At 45.0% G+C, this 22,525-nt stretch overlaps 1 protein-coding gene and 1 long non-coding RNA gene across 5 annotated transcripts; both read right to left on the bottom strand.

Annotated features, from left to right (window-relative positions):
- Positions 1–3,927: 3,927 nt before the first annotated feature.
- LOC115635695 lies at positions 3,928–6,946 on the bottom strand. Of its 4 annotated transcripts, none has more exons than XR_003996690.1 (4): positions 6,692–6,946; positions 5,628–5,817; positions 4,666–4,801; positions 3,928–4,511 (listed from the first exon to the last, which is right to left on the bottom strand). It is a non-coding gene; the product is annotated as an uncharacterized LOC115635695 (long non-coding RNA). The 4 variants fall into 4 exon arrangements; XR_003996683.1 differs by lacking the exon at positions 5,628–5,817 and having other exon boundaries at positions 3,928–4,264; positions 4,383–4,511; XR_003996676.1 differs by lacking the exon at positions 5,628–5,817.
- A 7,464-nt stretch (positions 6,947–14,410) lies between these two features.
- LOC115647731 (claw keratin-like) lies at positions 14,411–14,899 on the bottom strand. Its single transcript, XM_030554479.1, has one exon. It carries the CDS (start codon positions 14,897–14,899, stop codon positions 14,411–14,413), a length of 489 nt encoding a protein of 162 aa, XP_030410339.1.
- Between the last annotated feature and the right edge of the window lie 7,626 nt (positions 14,900–22,525).

Raw genomic sequence — 22,525 nt, 5'->3', positions numbered from 1 at the left:
GCATATAGTGACTAAAGTGAAATACCTAAAGTGAAAGCTTCATGGACGCTATTTAAAGACACCATAATAGAGGCCCAACTTAAATATATACCCCAAATTAAGAAACACAGTGAAAGAACTAAAAAAGAGCCACCATGGCTTAACGACCATGTAAAAGAAGCAGTGAGAGAGAAAAAGGCATCTTTTAAAAAGTAGAAGTCAAATCTTAATGAGGTAAATAGAAAGGAGCATGAACACTGCCAAATTATGAGTAAAAATGTAATAAGGAAAGCCAAAGAAGAGTTTGAAGCCAAAAACTCCAAAAGTAATAACAAAAATGTTTTTTAAGTACATCAGAAGCAGGAAGCCTGCTAAACAACCAGTGGGGCCCCTGGATGATCGAGAGCTTGAAGATGATAAAGTCTTTGCGGAGAAACTAAACAAATTCTTTGCTTCAGTCTTCATGGCTGAGGATCTTAGAGAGATTCCCAAACCTGAGCCGGCCTTTCTAGGTGACAAAGCTCAGGAACTGTCACAGACTGAAGTGTCACTAGAGGAGGTTTTGGAATTAATTGATAAACTTAGTAACAAGTCACTGGGACCAGATGGCATTCACCCAAGAATTCTGTGAAGTTCAAATGTGAAGTTGTGGAACTATTAACTAGGGTTGGTAACCTTTTCTTTAAATCGGCTTCTGTACCCAATGACAGGAAGATAGCTAATGTAATGCCAATATTTAATAAGGGCTCTAGAAGTGATCCTGGCAATTACAAACTGGTAAGTCTCATGTCAGTACAGGGCAAATTTGTTGAAACAATAGTAAAGAATAAAATTATCAGACACCTAGAAGAACATAAATTGTTGGGCAAAAGTCAACATGGTTTCTGTAAAGGGAAATCGTGTCTTACTAATCTATTAGAGTTCTTTGAAGGGGTCAACAAACATGTGGACAAAGGGGATCCAGTGGACACAGTACTTAGCTTTCCAGAAGGCCACTTTTCTTTTCCTTACGAAAGCCTGGGTTGCTGTCCTGCAAAGATTCTCACTGACTTTTATTGTGAACCATGTGATAATTGGCCTTCTTGAAATCAAAGGAAAAACTTATCTTCTTAAATTGAAAACCTGTCTAAGTCTTTGCAAGAAAAGATTCTTTGGCTAAAACAGGTTATGCAAGGAGGAACCCCACCCTGGTACTCAGGGCTGCAGACTGCTATCAACCACTCCAAGGGCTGGATTCTCCTGTTACTGCAGAGCTTTGAAAATTACAACTTGAGAAGTGCACGGTGGTGCCAGGTCCACAGTGAGCAATTTCCCCCTACACCATTTTTAAGCAAGTGTGGAGGAGCAAGGAGACCCAGAAGACTGATATTATGATGCAGCAGAGTTTTAATGCAAATGAAATTGGTAATACACAGTTACAGGAAGAAATACTACAGAGCAGAAAGAATGCATTTCCAATGTTTCAAGAAGGGCTCTGACCAATTGCATACTTCAACGGGGTGTATGTTCTTCTGACTGCAGCTGCAGAGATTGACAAACAAGTCCCCATTGAAAGTATTTTAAGTTCCTTGTTTTCCCCCAGTTGGTGGGAAATGAGAGAAAGGAAAATAGAAGCAGAGGACTAAGCAGCTTCTCTGTTAGACATCTGCCACGCAAAGGTCAAAGTGAGCCGCTAAAGGTACATATTGATGGAAAGGATAGAACATGTGGTGTCTAAAAGGGACTTAAAGTGATAATAAAAGTAAATGATGCCTATCTTAAGGCCCCTGTTTCCTTCACACTGCAGGGTTAGTGTAAACAGCCTACGTGTAATTCAGAATGAGTCCACATGCAAATAAAAGAATCCGCACATGGATGGGAAAGCATTTGCAGAAAGAGTCACAAAGCGTAACATTAGAAATGCAGCACGGCTGTCAGCCCAAGGTGCTGAGCACACACAGCACCCACTGAGTTCAGCTGGAGCCACGTTTGCCCAGCACTTCTGAAAGCCATGCCCAAAAGATCAGGGGTGAATCTGTATCTTGCCCTTCATTTCCTGTTTTTTCCTGCTTCCATGGATGTTCCTGCTGGCTTTAACATGGCCCACAATATCCACTAAGAGACCTACGGCCACATCCCCCATATCCCCATAATCCGCCGAAACCATAAAGGCCTGGGTAACCGCAGTGTCCCCCATAGCCCAACAATCCCCCATAACCGTAAAGGCCCCTGTAACCACCTAATCTCCCTAAACCATACAATCCTCCGTAATGACCTCCATAGCCGTACAATCCCCCCAAACAGAATGAGCCCCCCAAACCAGCTCCAACCACAGGAGCTCCTATGGCTGCCACTTCACTCTGCGTAGGGAAATTACTGAGAATTGGTCCGGGGAGGGTCACAACAACCGGTGAGGGTTTGATCACCACTTCGGAGTCAGGGCACTGCCTAATGCATGGCTCGTTGCAGCTGTCAGTAACTGGACTGGGTTGGGCTACCCCGCATTCTGGACAGCACAGGCTGGAGAAAGTCATCTTTCTGGGATGGAGGTAAACCTGCAACACACAATAGGGACTAGAGTAAGAGAAGGTAGAAGTGCTGGTGGAAGAAAGGCTTCAAAGCTCAGTTATAACTGTAGCGAGGTTTACATGGGGCCTGAGAGAGCGAGGAGGAGTGCATTTAGTCTGCATGGGTGTGGTCATGTATTTGTTCCTTTATCCTCTTTCTACACCTCTTGTCCACTCACAGTAAACTTCCCAGCCAACTCGCCCCTTTGTGTCCCTCTCAATGACTTTGTCTGAAAAACACTGACTGGAATAATGATGGACACCTGGCATTCTGGATCTATTTTAGATATTTATCAAAGAGAACATTTCTGGGATCATGGTAATCACATCCTTTCCTTTGAGGATTTAACCTCTGCGTGCAAACCAGTTGAGTCTGGTCTCAGAAGGTGGCTCTTTGAGTTTCCAAATCTTGGGAGTCACCAAAACTTGCTGATGAAGAAACAGAGATTTGGCTTTTCTCCAAAGAAATCACTTAGGACAAGCTCCTCAGCTGGGCTAAAATGGGTTCAGGTCCACTGACCTGCAGCTACACTAAATTACACCATCTGAGGAGAAGCACCTTCAATGGGTATTTCTGCTCAGGCGAACATAGCAATTGCTAGATTAGATCACACCACTTGAGAACTTTATCCATTCTCTCTCTCCAGTAGTGAGGAGTAATAGCTGCTTCAGAGTCAAGTAGAAGACCACCGAATTGACCCTTTCCGGACTAACCTGGGAAAGTTTTTTCCTAATCCAGCTAAGTGAAAAATGGCTAAGGGACTTTCTAAAGTTACTGAAAAGATTTAAATGTCCTAATTCTTTATCCAGTTAACAGGAAATATGTTTCCTATCAATCCACCAGCACTTGAAACTGAATATTTACACAGGATAGTTAAGGAAGAACACCCTGATCCCTGATAAAGATCACAGTGAGTACATGCAAGACTCCGTCTTAAACTGAAAGAAGCCCTACTGTGATAACTGTGTGGTTAGAAAGAAATTGTTTCAAGCTGGATTTACCCGAATCACCGAGGAGATGAAGTCCGGAGAAAGGTGTAGAAGAGTGCTGAGTCGTGAGCACTTTTTATACAGTTCCTAGGACTTCCTGGAGGATCTGAGATGCTGTTTGTGAGAGAGGTCCTAATTAGTTACCAAACAAATGTAACCCTTCTGCCCCTCTGAGTTGGCAGCAACAAGGGCCAGGTTGAGTATCCAGGGATTCCGTTTCAGTAACACAATGCATAACCGGCTCGAGTCCCCACTGAGTGACCTGGGACACTTACATACCACACCCCCCTGAGTGCCTCTAGGAGGCAATACTTCCCCTCTCGCAAGCACGGAGTCTGAGTGTAGCCAAATCCTTTTAATAAAGGAAGGAACCAATGCGGCATCCCATTTCTTTTCCTCCTGCCCCAATAACAAAGAAATTGGGGAGCCCAGCTGTCAAAATAACCATCCCAGGCTGCCTTGCTGGGTGTGCCCATGCAAATATTTGAGAGTTCACATTTCCTGGCCTTCTTTCCGCACTTCCCATAATTCACCACCAGAGGTCAGGGGAGAGCTCATCCTGACTCTGCTTACACAAACTTGAGTGCCTTTGTAAGTCCTCCTTTGGATGAATTGCAGCCTCACAGGGGGTGATATGCATGTTGCACTCTTCAGTTGTCTTTCATCTTAACATTGTGTGAGCCAGCTGGTGGTTATGGGTGGCATCAGTAGCACATGTGGCTGTCATCAAAGGATTGTCAAAGCGCTGCCTAGAGCAGATTTGCTGATTAGTCAAGGGGAGGGATGGTGGAGAGGGAAAGGAAGCAGTGCTCTTTTGTACAAAGGGTTTGAGTTAAGTCTTGGAACCTGTACTCCGCCAGAAACTACCTCTCCATCCATGAGCAGGCAAGAAAGTGACGTCTTGTAAGACAATGCAGTTGAGTGAGCCCAGCAAGAAGCCCAGCAGAGAGGAAAATGGTGAATTCTTGGTGAAGGATGAGATGCTGTGGGATGAACCTTTGATAATATGAAAAGATAACGAATGGAAGAACAGTTAAACCAGATGACCAATAGTATGAGGTAGTATATATTTGAATAAGACATAAAGGGGAGTAGGAAATTGTCAGAATAGAGAATAAAGAAAGAAAGCAGAGTAGGAAGACTAGATTACCATCGTTTTATGGAGAGCCGTATCCTATCCCCAGCTCCAAAATGGTATCTTTCTCACAGTTCTCTGAGTTCTTTCTTGCAGCTGTAGAGTTTGGCACTCCAGTCCATCTGCCACCTTTTGGAAGTACTTCTCTCAACTGAAAAAAAGCACAATAAAAGCAGAAGTTCGAAAAGCTTCTCCATTATGCAGCTGCTGTTAGAAAGTTAAAAGGCAGATAGAGATCGTCAATATTCATGGATAGGAGATCACCTAGACCAGGGGTGGGGAACCTTCGGGTTGTGGCCCATCAGGGCAATCAGCTGGTGGACCGCGAGACATTTTGTTTATGTTGACTGTCGTGTAGTTGAGAATCAGGCCCATTGTGCTGATAACAGAAGAAACCTATCGCTAGGGAAGCAATAGAGGAAACCCATCGAGTTTAACATGGGAAACATGAGGAATCTTTGCAGAGGTGCTGATGAAATGCAGCTCGCTCATTATTTCACACTGAGTTCAGTGTACTCACCACTTCTCAAAGTTTGGCCTATGAGCTCAGATGTGAATCTGTATCATGCCTCTCATTTCCTGGTTCTTCCTGTTCCCATGGATAGACCTGCTGTATTTAACATGGCCCACAGCTGCCATTAACATAACAATGGCCCCATCGCTAGGATGACCAGATGTCCCATTTTTAAAGTGACAATACTGTTTTTTGGGACTTTGTCTTAGATAGGCGCCTATTATCCCCCCGCACCCCCACGCCATCCCGTTTTTTCACAGTTACTATCTGGTAATCCTACCCATCGCCATCCCCCTAAACTTGTATTCCCTCACAACCATATGGACCCCATGACCATAGAGTCCATCCTAACTGTATGGGCCCCCATAACTGTATAATCTCCCATCATCACAGGAACCCCCGTAAGCATATAACCCTCCAGAACATTATGAGCCTCTATCATCACATCTGCCCCCATCACCACCTCCAATGTCAGCTACTCCTGGGGATCCCACTCTGCTTTTCTGAGGGAAAGAGCTGAGAATTGCTCCTGGGAAGGTGGTGGCTGGATCAGCACTGTGGAGGCAGGGAACTGGCTTACACCTGGCATGTTGTAGCTTATTGCAGCTTCACACATTTGTGAAGCAAGACATCTTTCTGCCATGGCGATAAACCTGAAACACACAGCAGGCAAGACAATAAACTTAAGGTACATTGGAAAGGGAAATAAAAATTTTAATGATTAGCTCCTATTGCAACTGAGGTCATGTAGAGACCTAAAGAGAGAAAAGCAGAGAGAGAGAGATGCAGAGAGAGACAAAGAAAGAAAGAAAGAAAGAAAGAAAGAAAGAAAGAAAGAAAGAAAGAAGGGACCCAACCAGCTCTTTTGAATCCTTGTTATTCTCTTTGTCCTAAAAATATCCTGTCTCTAAGAGATATAAATATATAAAATGTATATCATTAATGCATGGAATTTCCAGTCCTTTAAAAAAATAGTGCAAAGAACGTGGCTGGGATAGCATTAATAATACAAGATTCCTTGTTAGGATATAACCTATATGTTAGTAGGAGATGGTCCCACCTCTGTGGGGATCTTTACCAGATTATATGGACCCCGCTTGAATTTACTAATGAATGAATCTGAGTCCTAGCTCCCACTCTGTTTTCCCAGTGGCCTGCCTGACCTCAAGGACTCCTCTTCCACTGTCCTTGTAACCCTGACAAGGCTCGGACTAGAAATCCTGGTGGGGCTTAATCTTCTCACTGTCACTTAGGTCAGGGGCTCAGCTGTCCCCACTCCAGGGTACTCTCCTCACACTGGATGCTTCCATCCCCAATGGCTGCAGCCCCAATTCAGCAGTGGCTGAATTCCGTAACATCTTCAGGTTACGGACCATTTCAGAGTTACAGACAACCACCATTCCCGAGGTGTCCGTAGCGCTGAGGTTCTACGGCACATGTACTTCAGAGCAAATATGATTTATTAAACAGCAACTAATAAATAAATAAGGAATAAATTAGACAGGTTAAAGGAACAAGTCACCCCACCCTGTGGGCTGAGGGACACCACACACAGCCGTCTCTGCAGTGTCAGGGCAGTTCACAGTCTGTTCCCCCTGCCCAGTCCCTGGCCGTGCTGCAGGGACGCTGCGGGTCGGACACTTGCTCTGGCGCTTCCCACACGCCCTCAGGCTCCAGGTGGCAGGACCCTTCTTCCCAGCATCAGGCCCCCGTCAGTGTCATGATCCCCATCTTGGCTGGTGGCGTCTCCCTGTGCTGGACCCTCTGCCCAGGGTCCCCCCCACTCACCCAGCTGCTCAGCGCACCCGGCTCCGGACGGCCCCAGCCCCAGCCCCAGCCCCAGCCCCACTCTGCCCCAGCGTGGCTGCGGCTCTGCCTCCAGCTCAGCTCTGCTCTCTGGGCTGCTCCTCTGGCCCCTCAGGCTGCTGCGGCTCCGCTCAGCTCAGCTCTGGCTGCTGCTCTCCCCTTAGCTGGGCCCGCGCTGGCTGAGGCAGCTCCAGCTCACACGGAGGACGGGACCCCGGGCTCCTGACTCCCTCATTGGCCTGCCTCCCTTGTCAATCAGGCTGACAGGCCGTGTTGAGCTCTCATCATTGGTTCTGGGGACTGTCAGTGTCAAGATTCCTGATTTCTCATTGGTCCTTCACCTTCCTTTTGGTATTGGGAGATGGTCACCAAAAAAACTCTGCTGACCTTTAGTGAGTGGCCAACAGTCCTCTGATATCTACTGACAGACACAGGAGTTCAATCCAGTATCACAAGACCATGCTTTGGTTTGTAAACCTCAGCGAGTCACCAACACGTGCTGATGAATAAAGAAAAATGGGTTTTTAAATCAAAACAAAACACAACCCCAGCTCCTCCCCTGGTGCAAATCTGCTCTGATCCACTGGCTTCACTGCAGCTACACTAAGTTAAGCCAGAGGAGGATCTGCATCTAGATTCACTTCTGAAAGCGAGACTGTTGCAATTCCCATGCCAGAAGAGATAAATGGCCCATCTAATGCAATATGTTATCTTAATGAGTATCACTCACCGTCTGCTTCAGAAGAAAGCAGAAAAAGAATTAATGATCACTTTATGGAGGAAATGTACGGAATTTCTTCCTGAACCCTAAATCAAAAATTGGGGGTGAGATTTTTTGGAAATCCCTAAGGGATTTGAATGCCCAAGTTCCAAATAAAATCATCAGGCTGTAGTGTGCCAAATATTGTACATGTCTTGCTCTGAAAATCCAGGCCTTAACTTATAAACCACGAAAAAACCAATGTCTGCAACTCAATAAGAGAAAAAAAACATTTAAAAACCCAAACCTTTCTCATGTTTAAGAATCACAGAGTGTCTGTGCAAGATTCAGTCCTAAGTTAAAAGGATCACTAGCACATAGCCTCAATGGTTATGGAGAGAGCAACTTGAATAGGGTTCTCTAGTTCACACAGTAGAATAAATTAAATAGATTATAAGACCCGTGAGTCCTTAATTTTTTCAGACAGTTTTTTCGGCTGCTGGAGGACTTGAGAGATCCTTTGTTCCTGAAGGCCCAATGAGTTAAAAATCAAACTTTGAGTAACTCCTTCAACTGATGTGATTTTTTCCCTTTGTCTTTGTTACTGGCATATAACTGCCTGAGGTCAAGCAACAACGGGCGGGGGGGGGGGCACATCCGTCACTTGGTGTGCCGCGCCAATAAACACACCAGGGTGGAGAAGCAAACCAAGCTCAAATAAGGTGCAAGGGAGAAAATCTCAAATCCTGCCCCCCTAAAAAAAGCAGTTTCTTCCTTTTATATCACAGTTGTTTACTACAAAACTTTCTTGCTGACTAACTGATTTCTGACTCCCCCCTCCTTTCCCATCCAGCTGCAGTATCTTTTCTCATTCAATCTTTTGCCTCCCCCCTTCCTCCCCACTCTCCGCTGCTGAGACATGTATACAGTATCTTAAAACAGCCTTGAGCGTGCTTTAGCCTAGCTTTAACGTATTACAGCAGAGAACTGACTGTTACAACCGAAAACTAACTGCTAACACTACATTTTACAGCTCTTAACACATTAGGTTTGTCATAAACAGATAGCTAAGGGTTAATGTCTCTTTCACCTGAAACACCTGACCAGAGAACCAGTCAGGAAACCGGATTTTTTCAACTTTGGGTGGAGGGAAGTGTCTGTCTGAGTCTTTTGTCTGTCTGCCTGCTGTCTCTGAGTTTTGGAGAAGTAGCTCTGTTTTCTAGTCTTCTGTTTCTAAGTGTAAGGACAAAGAGATCAGATAGTAAGTTATATGGTTTCTTTTCTTTGGTATTTGCATGAATATAAGTGCTGGAGTGCTTTGATTTGTCTTCTTTTTGAATAAGGCTGTTTATTCAATATTCTTTTAAGCAATTGACCCTGTGTTGTATCATCTTAATACAGAGAGAACATTTGTATTTTTTCTTTCTTTTTTATATAAAGCTTTCTTTTAAGACCTGTTGGAGTTTTTCTTTACTTCAGGGAAATTGAGTCTGTACTCACCAGGGAATTGGTGGGAGGAAGAAATCAAGGGGAGAGCTGTGTGTTGAATTGGCTAGCCTGATTTTGCATTCCCTCTGGGGAATAGGAAAGTCCTTTTTGTTCCCAGGACTGGGGAACGGAGAGGGGGAATCACTCTGTGTAGTTTCACAGAGCTTGTGTCTGTGTATCTCTCCAGGAGCACCTGGAGGGGGGAAGGGAATCAGGATTATTTCCCTTTGTTGTGAGACTCAAGGGATTTGGGTCTTGGGGTCCCCAGGGAAGGTTTTTCAGGGGGACCAGAGTGCCCCAAAACACTCTAATTTTTTGGGTGGTGGCAGCAGGTACCAGGTCCAAGCTGGTAACTAAGCTTGGAGGTTTTCATGCTAACCCCCATATTTTGGACGCTAAGGTCCAGATCTGGGAATAAGGTTATAACAAGGTTACACTAGGTTACACAAAGTGTTTAACATGGAGGAACATTGGTTCATTGAAGCCTCCAGCAGGAGGGCTTCATTGACACTTGTGGTTTACCACCCCCCCGAGTTACCTAGATTTATGCCTAGTGACACCAACATCTTTTTGAGGATCATTTTCTTACTAACTCCACACGATGTGAGAGGCATATTAAACCCCTCAGCTCCCTTTCCTCTGAAAACATTACGGGCCAGCGACATTCCTGGGATCATTCTCCTGACTTCACCGATGCTGCAGTCGAATGTTCGGGAGCCTTGAATGGGAACTGTCCAATGCAGTTCAGGAGCAGTGGTGAGCATGGGTGAGTAATCACTAGGACTAGGTTTTATTACTGACTCTGTGAGTTGCAACCTGTGTAACCTTCACCTCAATGTGCTTGTTCACCTCCACATAAACCAGATCTCATAGTGATATTATGCTCAATGATCACAGGCTTCCTCAAATCAAAGGCCTTCAAAGCACTGCAGGCTCATTAAAGTTGTATGTGCACACAGGGTTCTATTATTTTAATAGCAGATTCTTTTTGTGGGATTAGATGCTCCCAAATTATGGATTAAGATTCAAGAGTTCTCCCAACAATTTTTCTGGTGACCTTTCAGAAACCCGTCTGTCTGTCCCTGCCTCCCAGAGCTCTTCACTGAGAGCCTGTCCTGCGGAAGGTGGGTTGGGAACTCAGCAGCTGACTGCAGGGTCCTGGGCTCCCTCTTTCTTGAGGCTGACGTAGCTGTAAAAAAATCCGCTGGTGGCCTCATTAGAGAAACGCTGGATTAAATGAACCTTACAGATCCATGTTAAGGTTTCTGATGTCATGTCAATAGTCAGTCGATGATTCCCAGGCTGCGAATTTGGGACTGTTTGATTTTCATTCAGTAAAGCTTTGAATTTCCCTTTCTTTAGTAAACATTCCTTTACAAAGCTCAAGAGGCAGATACCGAACCAGTGGACATGAGTAGAGTTCCCCAGACTTCAATGGCGTTCTGTGCCTTACAGCTGAGGGAAAGAATTTCATGCTGTTCGGGTTAGAGGAAATCCTGGTGGGATTGTATTTTCCAATTTAAAAATTATTCTAATTCTGGCTGAAAAGCTTTGTGTGAGAGACGGTTCTTGCAGGATGCACTAGGTTGGTCAGACTTCCAATTAATCCAGTCTCATCCCACAGCTCTCTGATCGTTGAAGAAGGAATCCTTAACTGTCAGTGCTGTGCCTCTTCCTTTGCTTTATTAGCTGATGTCTCTCACAAGACCCACTTCTCTTGGCTGCTCATGGGTGGAGATGCAGTACCTGATGCTTCCCATTGGTTTCACTATATGTTGGATCTGAGCAGCAGGGGGTAGAGTTGCCGTGTATGCAGAGAGAGAGACATTCCCAACAAAGTGTCTCTCCGCCAGGCTAGATAAAGTGCATTCCTTCAAGCTGATGGAACTGTTCCCTTTTACACTGGTTCAATATCTACCTTTAAACTTCAATATATATAGAAAAGGTATATGCAAAGGGACATGGAGGGAAAATCAAAAAGCCCTATTTCAAAGGCTGGGAATCACAAACTGAGCACTGCAGTGACATTTTACAGACAAAGTCTTCAGCGTTGGAATATCTAATCCTTGTAAAATGTTATTACTACTTTAGTAGTTCATCTCTTTGGCAGTAAAACACTTGATAGGTGTTTGAGAAGCACTTTGAAATGCTTAGACTGGAGGAAGCCTCAGACAATCCACCCTGAAAGTAATAAATATACCTGTTTGCCATGGAGGTAAAGGGAGGCACATTCAGGTGAAAGTCAGACAGGGATCAATTGGCAGAATCTGAAATAAACTCCAGTAGTTGGGATCACTCATGCCAAACACTAACCTGTATCACCTGAACCGTACTTGGACGCTTCCAGATACATCACTAACCTGAGAGTAACTCTTAGAGAGGCTCATTTTGGCATTTTTTAAATTTTGTTTTGATGATTTTGGGGTGAACTTTGGGTGAAACATCTTCTCCTCTAAGTGTGAACAATGATCAACCATTGAGAATCTTGCAATGCACTTTTACACCCTCTATTTGTAGTTGTTTCCATAACGTTATAAACCTCTATCAGCACATGTGCCCCCATCACCACCTCCAGTGTCAGCTGCACCCGAGGATTCCACTCTGCTTTCCTGAGGGAAAGAGCTGAGAATTGCTCCTGGGAAGGACATGACAGTGGCGACTGGATCAGCACTGTAGAGTCAGCGCACTGCCTTATGTCTGGCTTGTTACAGCTGTTGTGTACGGTGTGTGGAATGTCACTGCACGTGTTTGTGAAGCAAGAAGATCTTGAAAGAAAGCAAGAAAGAAAGATTGAGGGACCTAACGAGCTCTTTTGAATCCTTGTTACTCTCTTTGTCCCAAAAATTATCCTGTCGTTAAGAGGTAGAGGGAGCTAGAGGCAGGGTACCTAAGTGAAGAAAGGCTGGGGCAAGGCAGACGAGCTGGGGATATATAAATTTATACTTCTTAGAGACAGGACATTCCACACACCGTGCACAACAGCTGTAACAAGCCAGGAGCAATTCTCAGCTCTTTCCCTCAGGAAAGCAGAGTGGAATCCTCAGGTGCAGTTGACACTGGAGGTGGCGATGGGGTCATATGTGCTGATAGAGGTTTATAACATTATGGAGGATTATATTGTAACCGGTGTCCTAGTGGCTATGGGAGATTATACAGTTATGGAGGCCAATACGGTTAGGACGGGCTCCATGGTCACAAGGGCCCATATGGTTTTTGGGGAAAACAGGGCTGGGGGGATTGGGATGGGGTCATCGGGACCTAAATGGAAATTGTAAACCACATTGCGCCCACCAGGCATCTCCATGGGAACAGGAAGAAGCAGGAAATGAACGGTAAGATACAGATTCACCTCTGATCCTATAGGCCTGGCTTTGAACAGTGTTGAGTGCACCAAACTCCATGTGAAATAATGAGAGAGCTGCTTTTCATCAGCACCTCTGCAAACATTCCTCATGTTTGCCATGTTACCCTTGATTGGTTTCGTCTAATGCCTTCCTGGTTATGGGTTTCCTCTGTTATCACCACACTGGCCCTGATTCTCAACTACACAATAGGTATTACACCACGCTGTAAAATGCAAATAAGGCAGGGGCCATAAGGTGGATGTTACCTACATCTACCTTGACTTGAGTGCCTCTTTCCCATGCCAGAGCACTGTCAAAAGGCTTTAGTGTCAATGAGAATTCAACCAGGTGATCTCCTCTCCATGGATATGGCCCGTTTCTTTCTGCCTGTTAACTTTCTCACAGCAGCTGCATAAAGTTAATGCAAAGGAGGTGTCAAGCAGACACACTGACTTTTGTTTTTGCCACTGAGTTCTTTTGAAGAGTTGCGTGTGTTTGGGGGAACTGAATGGGAAGAGGAAGGGGAAGGGGAAGCGGAAGGGGGGCCAGGAACCACTCTGGGCCAGGTCTACTTTTTATGTGGGCCTGACTCCCCGCCCCTCCTCTTACCCCTGAGACTCTATCCTCGTCTGGGCCAGAAGCAGGAGCAGGGTCAGAGTAAGAAGCACACAGGCAACTGTGGGGAACCTTGAGCCTGCCATCTGCCATGGATGGGGTGCGGGATCAGGGGCTGCAGGCTGGGGTCTGCTCTCGAGCCCCCCCAACTCCGGCAGATGGGGGGATGGGCTCCCTGTTCTGGCTCCAGCATTGGTTTGGCCAGGGGTCGGGGCTTTGGGGAATAGGAGGGGCAGGAGTGGAACCACATTGGGGGTGGGTCCTCATGGCCCTCCCACTATGAGGTAGAGTCTGTCACCGTTGATCTACATTGAAGTATGTGATCTTGTGGCCACTTTTCTTTTCCTTATGAAAACCTGCAAAGACTCTCATAGACTCTTAACACAAATCATATGATTGATCTTCTTGAAACTAAAGGGAACGTAAATGAAGGGAAAATCTGTCCCTAAGTCTTTGCATAAAAAGACTTTACCTACCAGGGCTTTGAAAGTGCCAGCGACACAAGGAGGAATTTCGTCCAACACGATTGTTTAAGCAAGGAGGGAGGAACAAGGAGAACCAGAAGACCGATATTATGATGCAGTAGAGTTTTTAATGCAAATGAAATTGGTAGTACACAATTTCAGGAAGAAATACTACAGAGCAGAAAGAATGTATTTCCAGTGTTTCAAGAAGAGTTGCGACCCATCACACACCTCAGTGGGGCTTATTTCAGACACGAAGATCTGTTTGCTTTGTTGCAGCAGCAGAGGTTGACAAAGAAGTCCCCTTTGTAACCATTATAAGTTCTTTGTTTTATTCCAGTTGGTGGGCAATGAGACAAAGCAAAATAAAAGCAGAGACTAGGCAGCTTCTCCATTAGACATCTGGCCAGAGCAAAGATCAAAGTGAGCCCCTAGAGGTACGTACCGATGGAAAGGTAGAAAATGTGGTGCCTAAATGGGACTTAAAGTGATACTAAACATAAACGGTGCCTATTTGAAGGCTGCTGGTCCTTCACCTTGCGGGGTCAGTGTAAACAGCCTGCATGTAATTCAGAATGAGTCCACATGTGAAAGCGAGAATCAGCATGCGGGTGGGAAAGCCTTGGCAGAAAGAGTCCTAAAGCGTAACATTAGAAATGCAGCACGGCTGTCAGCCCAAGGTGCTGAGCACACACAGCTCCCACTGAGTTCAACTGGAGCTCTGTTTGCCCAGCACTTCTGAAAGCCATGCCCAAAAGATCAGGGGTGAATCTGTATCTTGCTGTTCATTTCCTGGTTCTTCCTTCTTCTGTGGGTGTTCCTGCTGGGTTTAACATGGCCCACAATATCCACCAAGAGACCTGCGGCCCCCGTATCCCCATAATCCCCCGTAACCATAAAGGCCCGGGTAACCGCAGTGTCCCCCATAGCCCAACAATCCCCCATAACCGTAAAGACCTGAGTAACCAGAGTATCCCCCGTGGCCCAATAATCCCCCATGACCGTAATGGCCACCATAACCACCTAATCTCCCTAAACCATACAACCCTCCGTAAAGGCCTCCATAGCCGTGCAATCCCCCCCAACTAAATGAGCCCCCCAAACCAGCTCCCACCACAGGTGCTCCTACGGCTGCTACTTCACTCTGCTGAGGGAAATTGCTGACAATTGGTCCAGGGAGGGTCACAACAACCGGTGAGGGTCTGATCACCACTTCAGAGTCAGGGCACTGCCTAACGCATGGCTCGTTGGAGCTGCCAGTAACTGGACTAGGCCGGGCCACCCTGCATTCTGGATACCACAGGCTGGAGACAGTCATCTTTCTGGGGTGGAGGTAAACCTGCAACACACAAGAGGGATGAGAGTAAAGAGAAGGTAGAAGTGCTGGTGGAAGAAAGGATTCAAAGCTCGGTTACAATGGTAGTGAGGTCAGCATGGGGCCCGAGAGAGAGAGGAGAAGTGGAGTTAGTCTCTTTGTATTTGTTCTTATTTGGTCTTTCTACCTCTCTTGTCCATTTGTCCACTTGCAGTAAGCGTCCCTCCCAACCGGTCCCTTTGAGCCCCTCTCAATGACTTTGTCTGTAAAACACAGACTGGAATAAGAGTGACATGAAATTACATCATCTCAGGAGAAGCAGCTTCAATGGGTATTTCTGTTCAGGAGAACATAGGAATTACTCAACCGGAGCACTCCACTTGTCAGCTTCATCTGTCTCTTGTCTCCAGTACTGAGGCGTAACAGCTGGTACAGAATAAAGTAGAAGACTACTGAATTGGATCTTTCTCGACTAACCTGGGAAAGTTTCTTCCAAATCCAGCTAAGTGAAAAATGGTTAAGGGACTTTCTAAAGTTACTGAAAAGATTTCAGTGCCCTAAATCTATTTCCAGTTAATAGGTAATATGTTTCCCAATTGTTCTTCAAGTCTCTCCTTTAGCTTTAGCTCATGTATCCGCCAGTGCCTGCAATCTACTAATGACACAAGATAGTTATGGAAGATCTCCGTGATCCCTGATAAAAATCACAGTGAGAACATGCAAGATTCCATCTTAAATGAAAAGAGGCCCTACTGTGTTATCTCTGGTGTTAGAAAGAGATTGAGTGGAACTGGACTTACCCAGTTCACCGAGGAGATGAAGTCTGGAGAAGTGTTTAGAAGAGTGCTGAGTGGTGAGCACTTTTATACAGTTCCTAGGAGTGCCTGGAGGATCGGAGATGCTGTTTGTGGAGGAGGTCCTCATTAGTTACCAAACAAATTTGATTGCCTTCATGAGTCCTCCTTTTGATGGAGCTGTTTTCCTCAGCATTGGTGATCAGTGAGTTAATCTCAGCCTCAGAGGGTGTGACATGCACATTGCAGTCTTCAGCTCTTTCATCTTAAAATAGTTTAAGCCAACTTCATTCCAATGACTTTATTGGTGCTGCAGTGAAAATAAATGTCAAGGCGATTCTGGACAGCATCAATAGCCCAAGTGGGTGTCATGAAAGGAATCCAGTTTTGTCCTTTCAATTCATGCTGATGGTGATTAGGGACATGAGGCAGTTCATTCTAAATTTGCTAGGAAGCAGGGAGCCATTTTTCTCCATTGTGTGGCCTTCAATCATGACCTGGTTAAGGGAATGACACTCGAGATCTTGGCCTCCATTTTGTGTAAAGTGACTGCACTGTGTGACTCAGTGCAGAGGTGTCTAATCCACACAACAGTGGATTAATATTATAAGAACACGACCCTTTTCGTGTGTGAAACACTAGGGAGTGTTTGTGAGGGGCTTTGAAATCTTGAGTTCTGAGGATACTGAAGAACTTCCCACTTAAACATCCTTACTCTGTCTGATGGGCCTAGAAAAAGAGGCAGGTTGAGGTGAAGGGCACCTGGGGTCAGTTGCAGAAACAGAAACACAAGCCAATACTTTTGACTTCTCCTTAGATTTGTTGTAACATGGCCTTCTTTATACATGAGGGTAATAAAAGTCCAAAGAAATTACAGGTGTGTACATTTTAAGCTTGTTCATGTGCAGTGTAGGAATCAAAATCTCAGTATACAATTCAAGGTGGGAGAAATTTTGATAGAAGAGAATTTAATTCTGCTCAGGTGTAAATACTCACTGTCACGGAGTGTAGGGGGACACGGGGCCCTACACTCCTGGATTCCTGCTATTCACCATGACTCTCAGCCAGCCAGTAAAGCAGAAGGTTTATTTAGATGACAGGAACACAGTCCAAGACAGGTCTTGTGGGCACAGACAACAGGATCCTCCCCAATTAGGTCCATCTTGGGGTCCCTAGGGCACCACAGCCCCACTGGGGAATCAGAGCCCTGTCTGCACTTCCCTCCTTTCCACAGCCACGTTCTGAAACACTCCCTCTCTCCTCCCAGTGTTTCCTCCCCCAGCCTCTGTTCAGCTTCCTGGGCAGAGGTGTCACCTGGCCTCTAACCCATTCCTGGGTTCTCATGTTACATGCTCAGGTATCTTTCCTCCAGGCCAGTCTCCCATCCCCCAATGCAGACCGTCCTCCCAGGCCAACACCCCCCACTGAGCATTCACAGCCCACGGTAAGAACAGTCCCAGTTCATCCCACTCGCCACTGAGACAACTACAAATAAAGGGAGTTGAGGCACATTGCAAGACTCTCAATGACTGGTCGTTGTTCACACTTAAATGAGAAGATGTTTCACCCAAAAGTTGACCTCGAAATCATGAAAACAAAATTTAAAAATTCCAGAATGAGCCTGTCTAAGAATTACTCTCAGGTTAGTGATGTATCTGGGAGCATCCAATAGGGTTCAGGAGATACAGGTTAGTGTTTGACATGAGTGGTCCCAACTAATGGGGTTTATTGTCTGCAGGGTGGTGGTGCAGGGAGCCGATGAAGCACTTGAGGCTCCTGTACAGGAAGGCCAAGGAAGTTGGTCTGGTAGGACTTGAGCTAACCCCAGCCAGACTTATTGTCCAACAGGCCAGTGAGGCAGGAGGGACCACGGAGGAGCCCAGGCAGACAAAGAGGAGGTTGTTCTGAATGTTTACCCAGAGATCCAGGTTGTGAATGAATATTCTCTGGAGAGACTGATGCCATTGCAGGAACCATAACCCCCGGCTGGTTAGTTAAAACGGTGGCCAACCTCCCCACGCATATATTCCTCTCTCTTTGTGTGGCTAAATTTCCAGTATTAAGAACAAGAGGATTGCAGTATCGTGAACTTATTTTTCATTGATGGAAATCGTGCAATCCATTGCTCTCTGTCTGTTTGTGTGGCGTGCATTGGTGAAGCCGCACCACTGTGGTTCCTGTGCTCATACCGAACCCTTCCAACATTCCTCCCATGTGTGCAGCCTCCTCTGCTGCACCACGCAGTGACCAGAGTTACAACTCAACGTTTTTATTGACGTTCAAGGAAGCACAGTGAAAGGGTCTGTGACTGGGCTTCTAACGCAGATTTCTGAAACAGCAAGTAAAAATCAGTCTGCCTCTATGTCTGTCCATTCATCTGTCCCCTGCCAAGCAGCAGGGATCCTGGGGCTGCGCAGCACAGGGGTGTGTGCGTGTGAGAGAGAGGATGTCCTGGTTGGGGCAGGGGGGAGTCCAAACAACTTAACCCGCTGTAAGGAAAAGGTAGTTTCAACATTGATTTTCTCCTCGGGAATCTCTGCCAAGTTAAAGTAGCTGTCTCTGCCGTCTCCTCCCAGAGAACCAGGCGACAAGCCAGACTGAGTGGTGATTTTTCTAAGAGCTTTTGCATCAGTCATCTTGACTTGAGATGTGAAAAGTGCCGTGATTACTTTACTCTAAGGCTATCTCTGCACAAGTGACTGTCTGTGTACGGCTTTGTGCCTAAACCTCTGAAGCATTTGTCAATCGCTCCCCGTCTGACTTTCACCGGAATGTGCCTCCCTTGACCTCCATGGCAAACAGGTATAATTATAACATTCAGGGTGGGTTGCCTGATGCTTCCTCCGATCTAAGCATTTCAAAGTGCTTCACAAACGCTCATCAAGTGTTATACAGCCAATGAGATGAATGACTAAAGTAGTAATAATTTTGACTGGGATTAAATGTTCCCTCATTGAAGATTAGATTCACTTCAAAAATGCATGTCAAGGTCTCAAGTGTCACTCTAGTGCTCAGTTTGTGATTCCCAGCTTTCAGATTGGGGCTCTTTGATTTTCATTCCTTGTACCTTTGCATTTCCCTTTTATACATATTTTGAAGTTTAAAGGTAGATACTGAAGCAGTGTGAAAGGGAACAGTTGCATCCATCAGCTTGGAGGAATGCACTTTTTCTAGCCTCGCTTAGAATGTCTCTGTGTCCTTTGGGGCTCAGGGCATCATCTCTGGGGACATGTGTGACCGCTGCATTATTTGCTCTACAGGTCGCTCCTACCTGGATAGGAAAGCAGGAGCCTGGGACTCTGCAAGCAGCCAGTGAGTTCCCAACCAACCCTCCCCAGGACAGGCTCTGAGTGAAGAGCTCTGGGAGGTAGAGACCGAGAGAAGGGTTTGTCAAAGGCCACCAAAATAACTATTGTTAGAATCCTTGAATCCTAATCCATAATTTGGGGACATCTATTCCCACAAAAAAAATGTTGTTAAAATAATTGGACCCTGTGCACACACACAACTCTAATGAGCCTGCAGTGCTTTGAAGTCCTTTGATTTGAGGGAGTCTGTGATCATGGAGCATAATATCACTATGAGATCTGGTTTATGTGGAGGTGGACAAGCACATTGAGGTGAAGGTTACACAGGGAGCAAGTGGCCGAGTCAGCAATAAAATCAATCCTAGTGATTTACTCACCCCATGCTCATCACTGCTCCTGAACTGCATTGGACAGTTCCCATTGTAGCATCAGTAAAGTCAGGAGAATGATGGCAGGAATGTAGCTGGCCCATAACATTTTCAGAGGAAATAGAGCTGAAGGGTTTAAAATGCCTCTTATACCATGTGGAGTTAGAGAGAAAATGATCCTCCAAAAGACAGAGGGAAAAGAATTACATCAGTTGAAGGAGTTACTCAAAGTTTGATTTTTAACTAATTGGACCTTCAGGAACAAAAGGGCCTCTCAAGGGCTCCTGCAGCCTAAAAAACTGTCTAAAAACACTCCTGACTCGAGGGTCTTCTAACAGCTTGATCTAGTTTTCCGATGAGAACTTCAGAAGTCCTGTTGAACTCACTCTCTCCATAACCATACAGACAATGTGCTAGGGACTGAATTGAATTTAATTTAGGACTGAATCTTGCACAGACACTCTGTGATTCATAACAATGGGAAGGGTTTGGGTTTTTTTCCAATTATTTTTCTGTTATTGAGTTGCAGGTGTTGGTTTCTCCATAGTTTAGAAGTTAAGGCCTGGATTGTCAGACAAAGACATGCAGTTGTGACCCTGGAGCCTATTGATTTTAGTTGGATCTTGGGCATTCAAATCCCTTAAGGATTTCTGAAAAATCTCACCCCCAATTTTTGATAAATGGCTTAGGAAGAAATTCCCTAAGTTTCCTCCATAAAGGGCTAATTCATTGTTCTTCTGTTTCTTTCTGTAGCAGCCAGTGAGTGATAGTAATGAGACAAGGTACTGCATTAGATGGGCCACTTGTCCCTTCCAGCATGGTAATTGCTACGTTCTCACATTCAGAAGTGAATCTAGCTGCAGATCCTCATCTGGTCCAATTTAGTGTAGCTGCAGTGAAGCCAGTGGATGAGAGCAGATTTACACCAGGGGAGGAGCTGGGGGTTTGTGTTTTGTTTTGATTTCAAAACCCCTTTTTTTAAATTAATCAGCAAGTTTGGTGACTCACGAAGGATTACAAACCAAAGCACCGCCTTGCGATACTGGACTGAACTCGTTTGTCAGTAGATGTCAGGGTTCTGTTGGCCCCTTCCTAAAGCTCAGTGAGGGGGGTTTCATGGCCCTCTCCCAGTACCAAAAGAATGGTGAAGGGCCAATGAGAAATCAGGATCCTGAGACTGGCAGTCCCCAGGGGCAATGGCAAGAGTCCACCGCTGCAGGTCAGCCTGATTGACAGGGCAGGCAGGCCAATGTGCAAGTCAGAACCCACTATCCCGTCCTCCACAAGTGCACTACTTTTTCTGTCCTTGGAATCACATCTCTCTGATGGGTCACAGTGACAGAATGGTAAAGAATTCTTCCAGCTTTGTGGAATGAAGTACAGAGTAGTATATCTCTTCAACATTGCCTTCTTTCTGAATGAGAATAATAAAGATTCAAAGGAATTACAAGTGTGTACATTTCAAGCTTCTTCATGTGTAATGTAGGAATAAAAATCTCAGTATACAATTCAAGCTGGGGAATATTTTGATAGAAAAGAATTTAATTCTTCTCAAGTGTAAATGTTATGCTTATAGAAATCACACAAGATCTTTTATAGGAGAGAAGGCAATACACCACATTTATTGAGAATACAGCAGTTAGTATATGCTTTTCAGTCACACGCAGACACACACACCATGCACACAGTCCTGCCAGTCGATGTTATCATTACCAGTCCATAGTCTGGATCAATCTAATGGCCAGCCAGATTGGTCGCAGAGGGGAGCCAGGCTCTGTCGGTTGTGATCCAATTCTCCTGGAGTTGTTGGCAAGACGAACCCAAAGTTCCATGGCAAAGCACACTGTTCTTATAGTCCTTTCTTTTCATTGGAGTTTAGGGATTTTGCTGTGTCATTTTCTGTCCAGTTACTCTTTAATTGGAGTTAACTTTTGATGGCTTCTTCCATTCCAAAACCCCTCCAGGAGGGTCATCGTGACCTGGTTTAGATTTATTGAATTATCTTGTGTTTAAGGGTGCTAGCCTTCACTTCAGGGTCGCCAATCTGCCCTTCCTCAATCATGGATGAGCATTGATGGTTCTCTGGCGTTGATAAGTCTCATTAAGTCTCTTCACTCCCCCTCCTTTGACCATCTGGCTTCAACAATGGCCTTCACACCTTATCTCTTCCTGATGCATGCATTCCTCAATCAGCCAAACAGTTCTTTGCAGAGACCTTCAAAAGTTAACAAATAGCAATGTTTTATGTTGAACAAGAACGACATTGTAAATTAGACATTACTAAATCTTGTAACTATTTTTTGTCACATGGGGGCCTGGGCCTCCAATATTTCTCTAATCTAATTAACATAGTCAGAAACACGATCCTGTCTGTTACTTACAAGGTATGAATAAAAACAAAATGGCTAATACTAGTATCCACTATCCTATTCATTTAGTCTAATACCTTAATTCTCACAATCAACCATACAATGTAAACAGCCAAAACATAATCAATTATAAAGCACAGTACCCACAGTACAACAGAAATACCCACCAGTAAGGAAGCAACTACAAGTAGAGGGAGTAAAGGTGCATTGCAAGACTCTCAATGGTAGATCATTGTTCACACTCAGAAGAGATGTTTCACCCAAGAGTTCATCCCAAAATCATCAAAACAAAACTGAAAAAATGCCTAAATGAGCCTCTCTAAGAGTTACTCTCAGATTAGTGATGTATCTGAAAGTGTCCAGTACGGTTTAGGTGATACAGGTTAGTTATGGGAACGAGTAGCCAAACTATTGGGGTTCATTTCTGACTCTGCCAGTCAATCCCTGTCTAACCTTCACCTGAATGTGCCTCCCTTTACCTCCATGGCAAACTGGTAGAATTGTAACTTTCAGGGTGGATTGTATGAGGCTTCCTCTGATCTGAGCATTTGACAAACACTCGTTTCACAAACACTCATTTCACAAACACTCATCAGGAGTTAAAAAGCCAAAAAGATGAACTACTGAAGTAGTAATAACATTTTACTAGGATTAGATGTTCCAGCACTGAAGACTTTGTCTGTAAAATGTCACTGCAGTGCTCAGTTTGTGATTTCCAGCCTTTGAAATTGGGGCTCTTTGATATTCGTTCCATATAGCTTTGCATTTCCCTTTTCTATATATTTTGACG

The sequence above is a fragment of the Gopherus evgoodei genome, chromosome 1, assembly GCF_007399415.2.
Source record: "Gopherus evgoodei ecotype Sinaloan lineage chromosome 1, rGopEvg1_v1.p, whole genome shotgun sequence".
Lineage (NCBI taxonomy): Eukaryota > Metazoa > Chordata > Testudines > Testudinidae > Gopherus > Gopherus evgoodei.
The sequence above is the reverse complement of the archived record's forward strand: the minus strand, read 5'-3'. Positions and strand labels throughout refer to the sequence as shown.

Excerpts from the sequence above, each read along its gene's own strand:
- LOC115647731 (XM_030554479.1), bottom strand. The coding sequence starts at position 14,899 with ATGACTGTCTCCAGCCTGTGGTATCCAGAATGCAGGGTGGCCCGGCCT.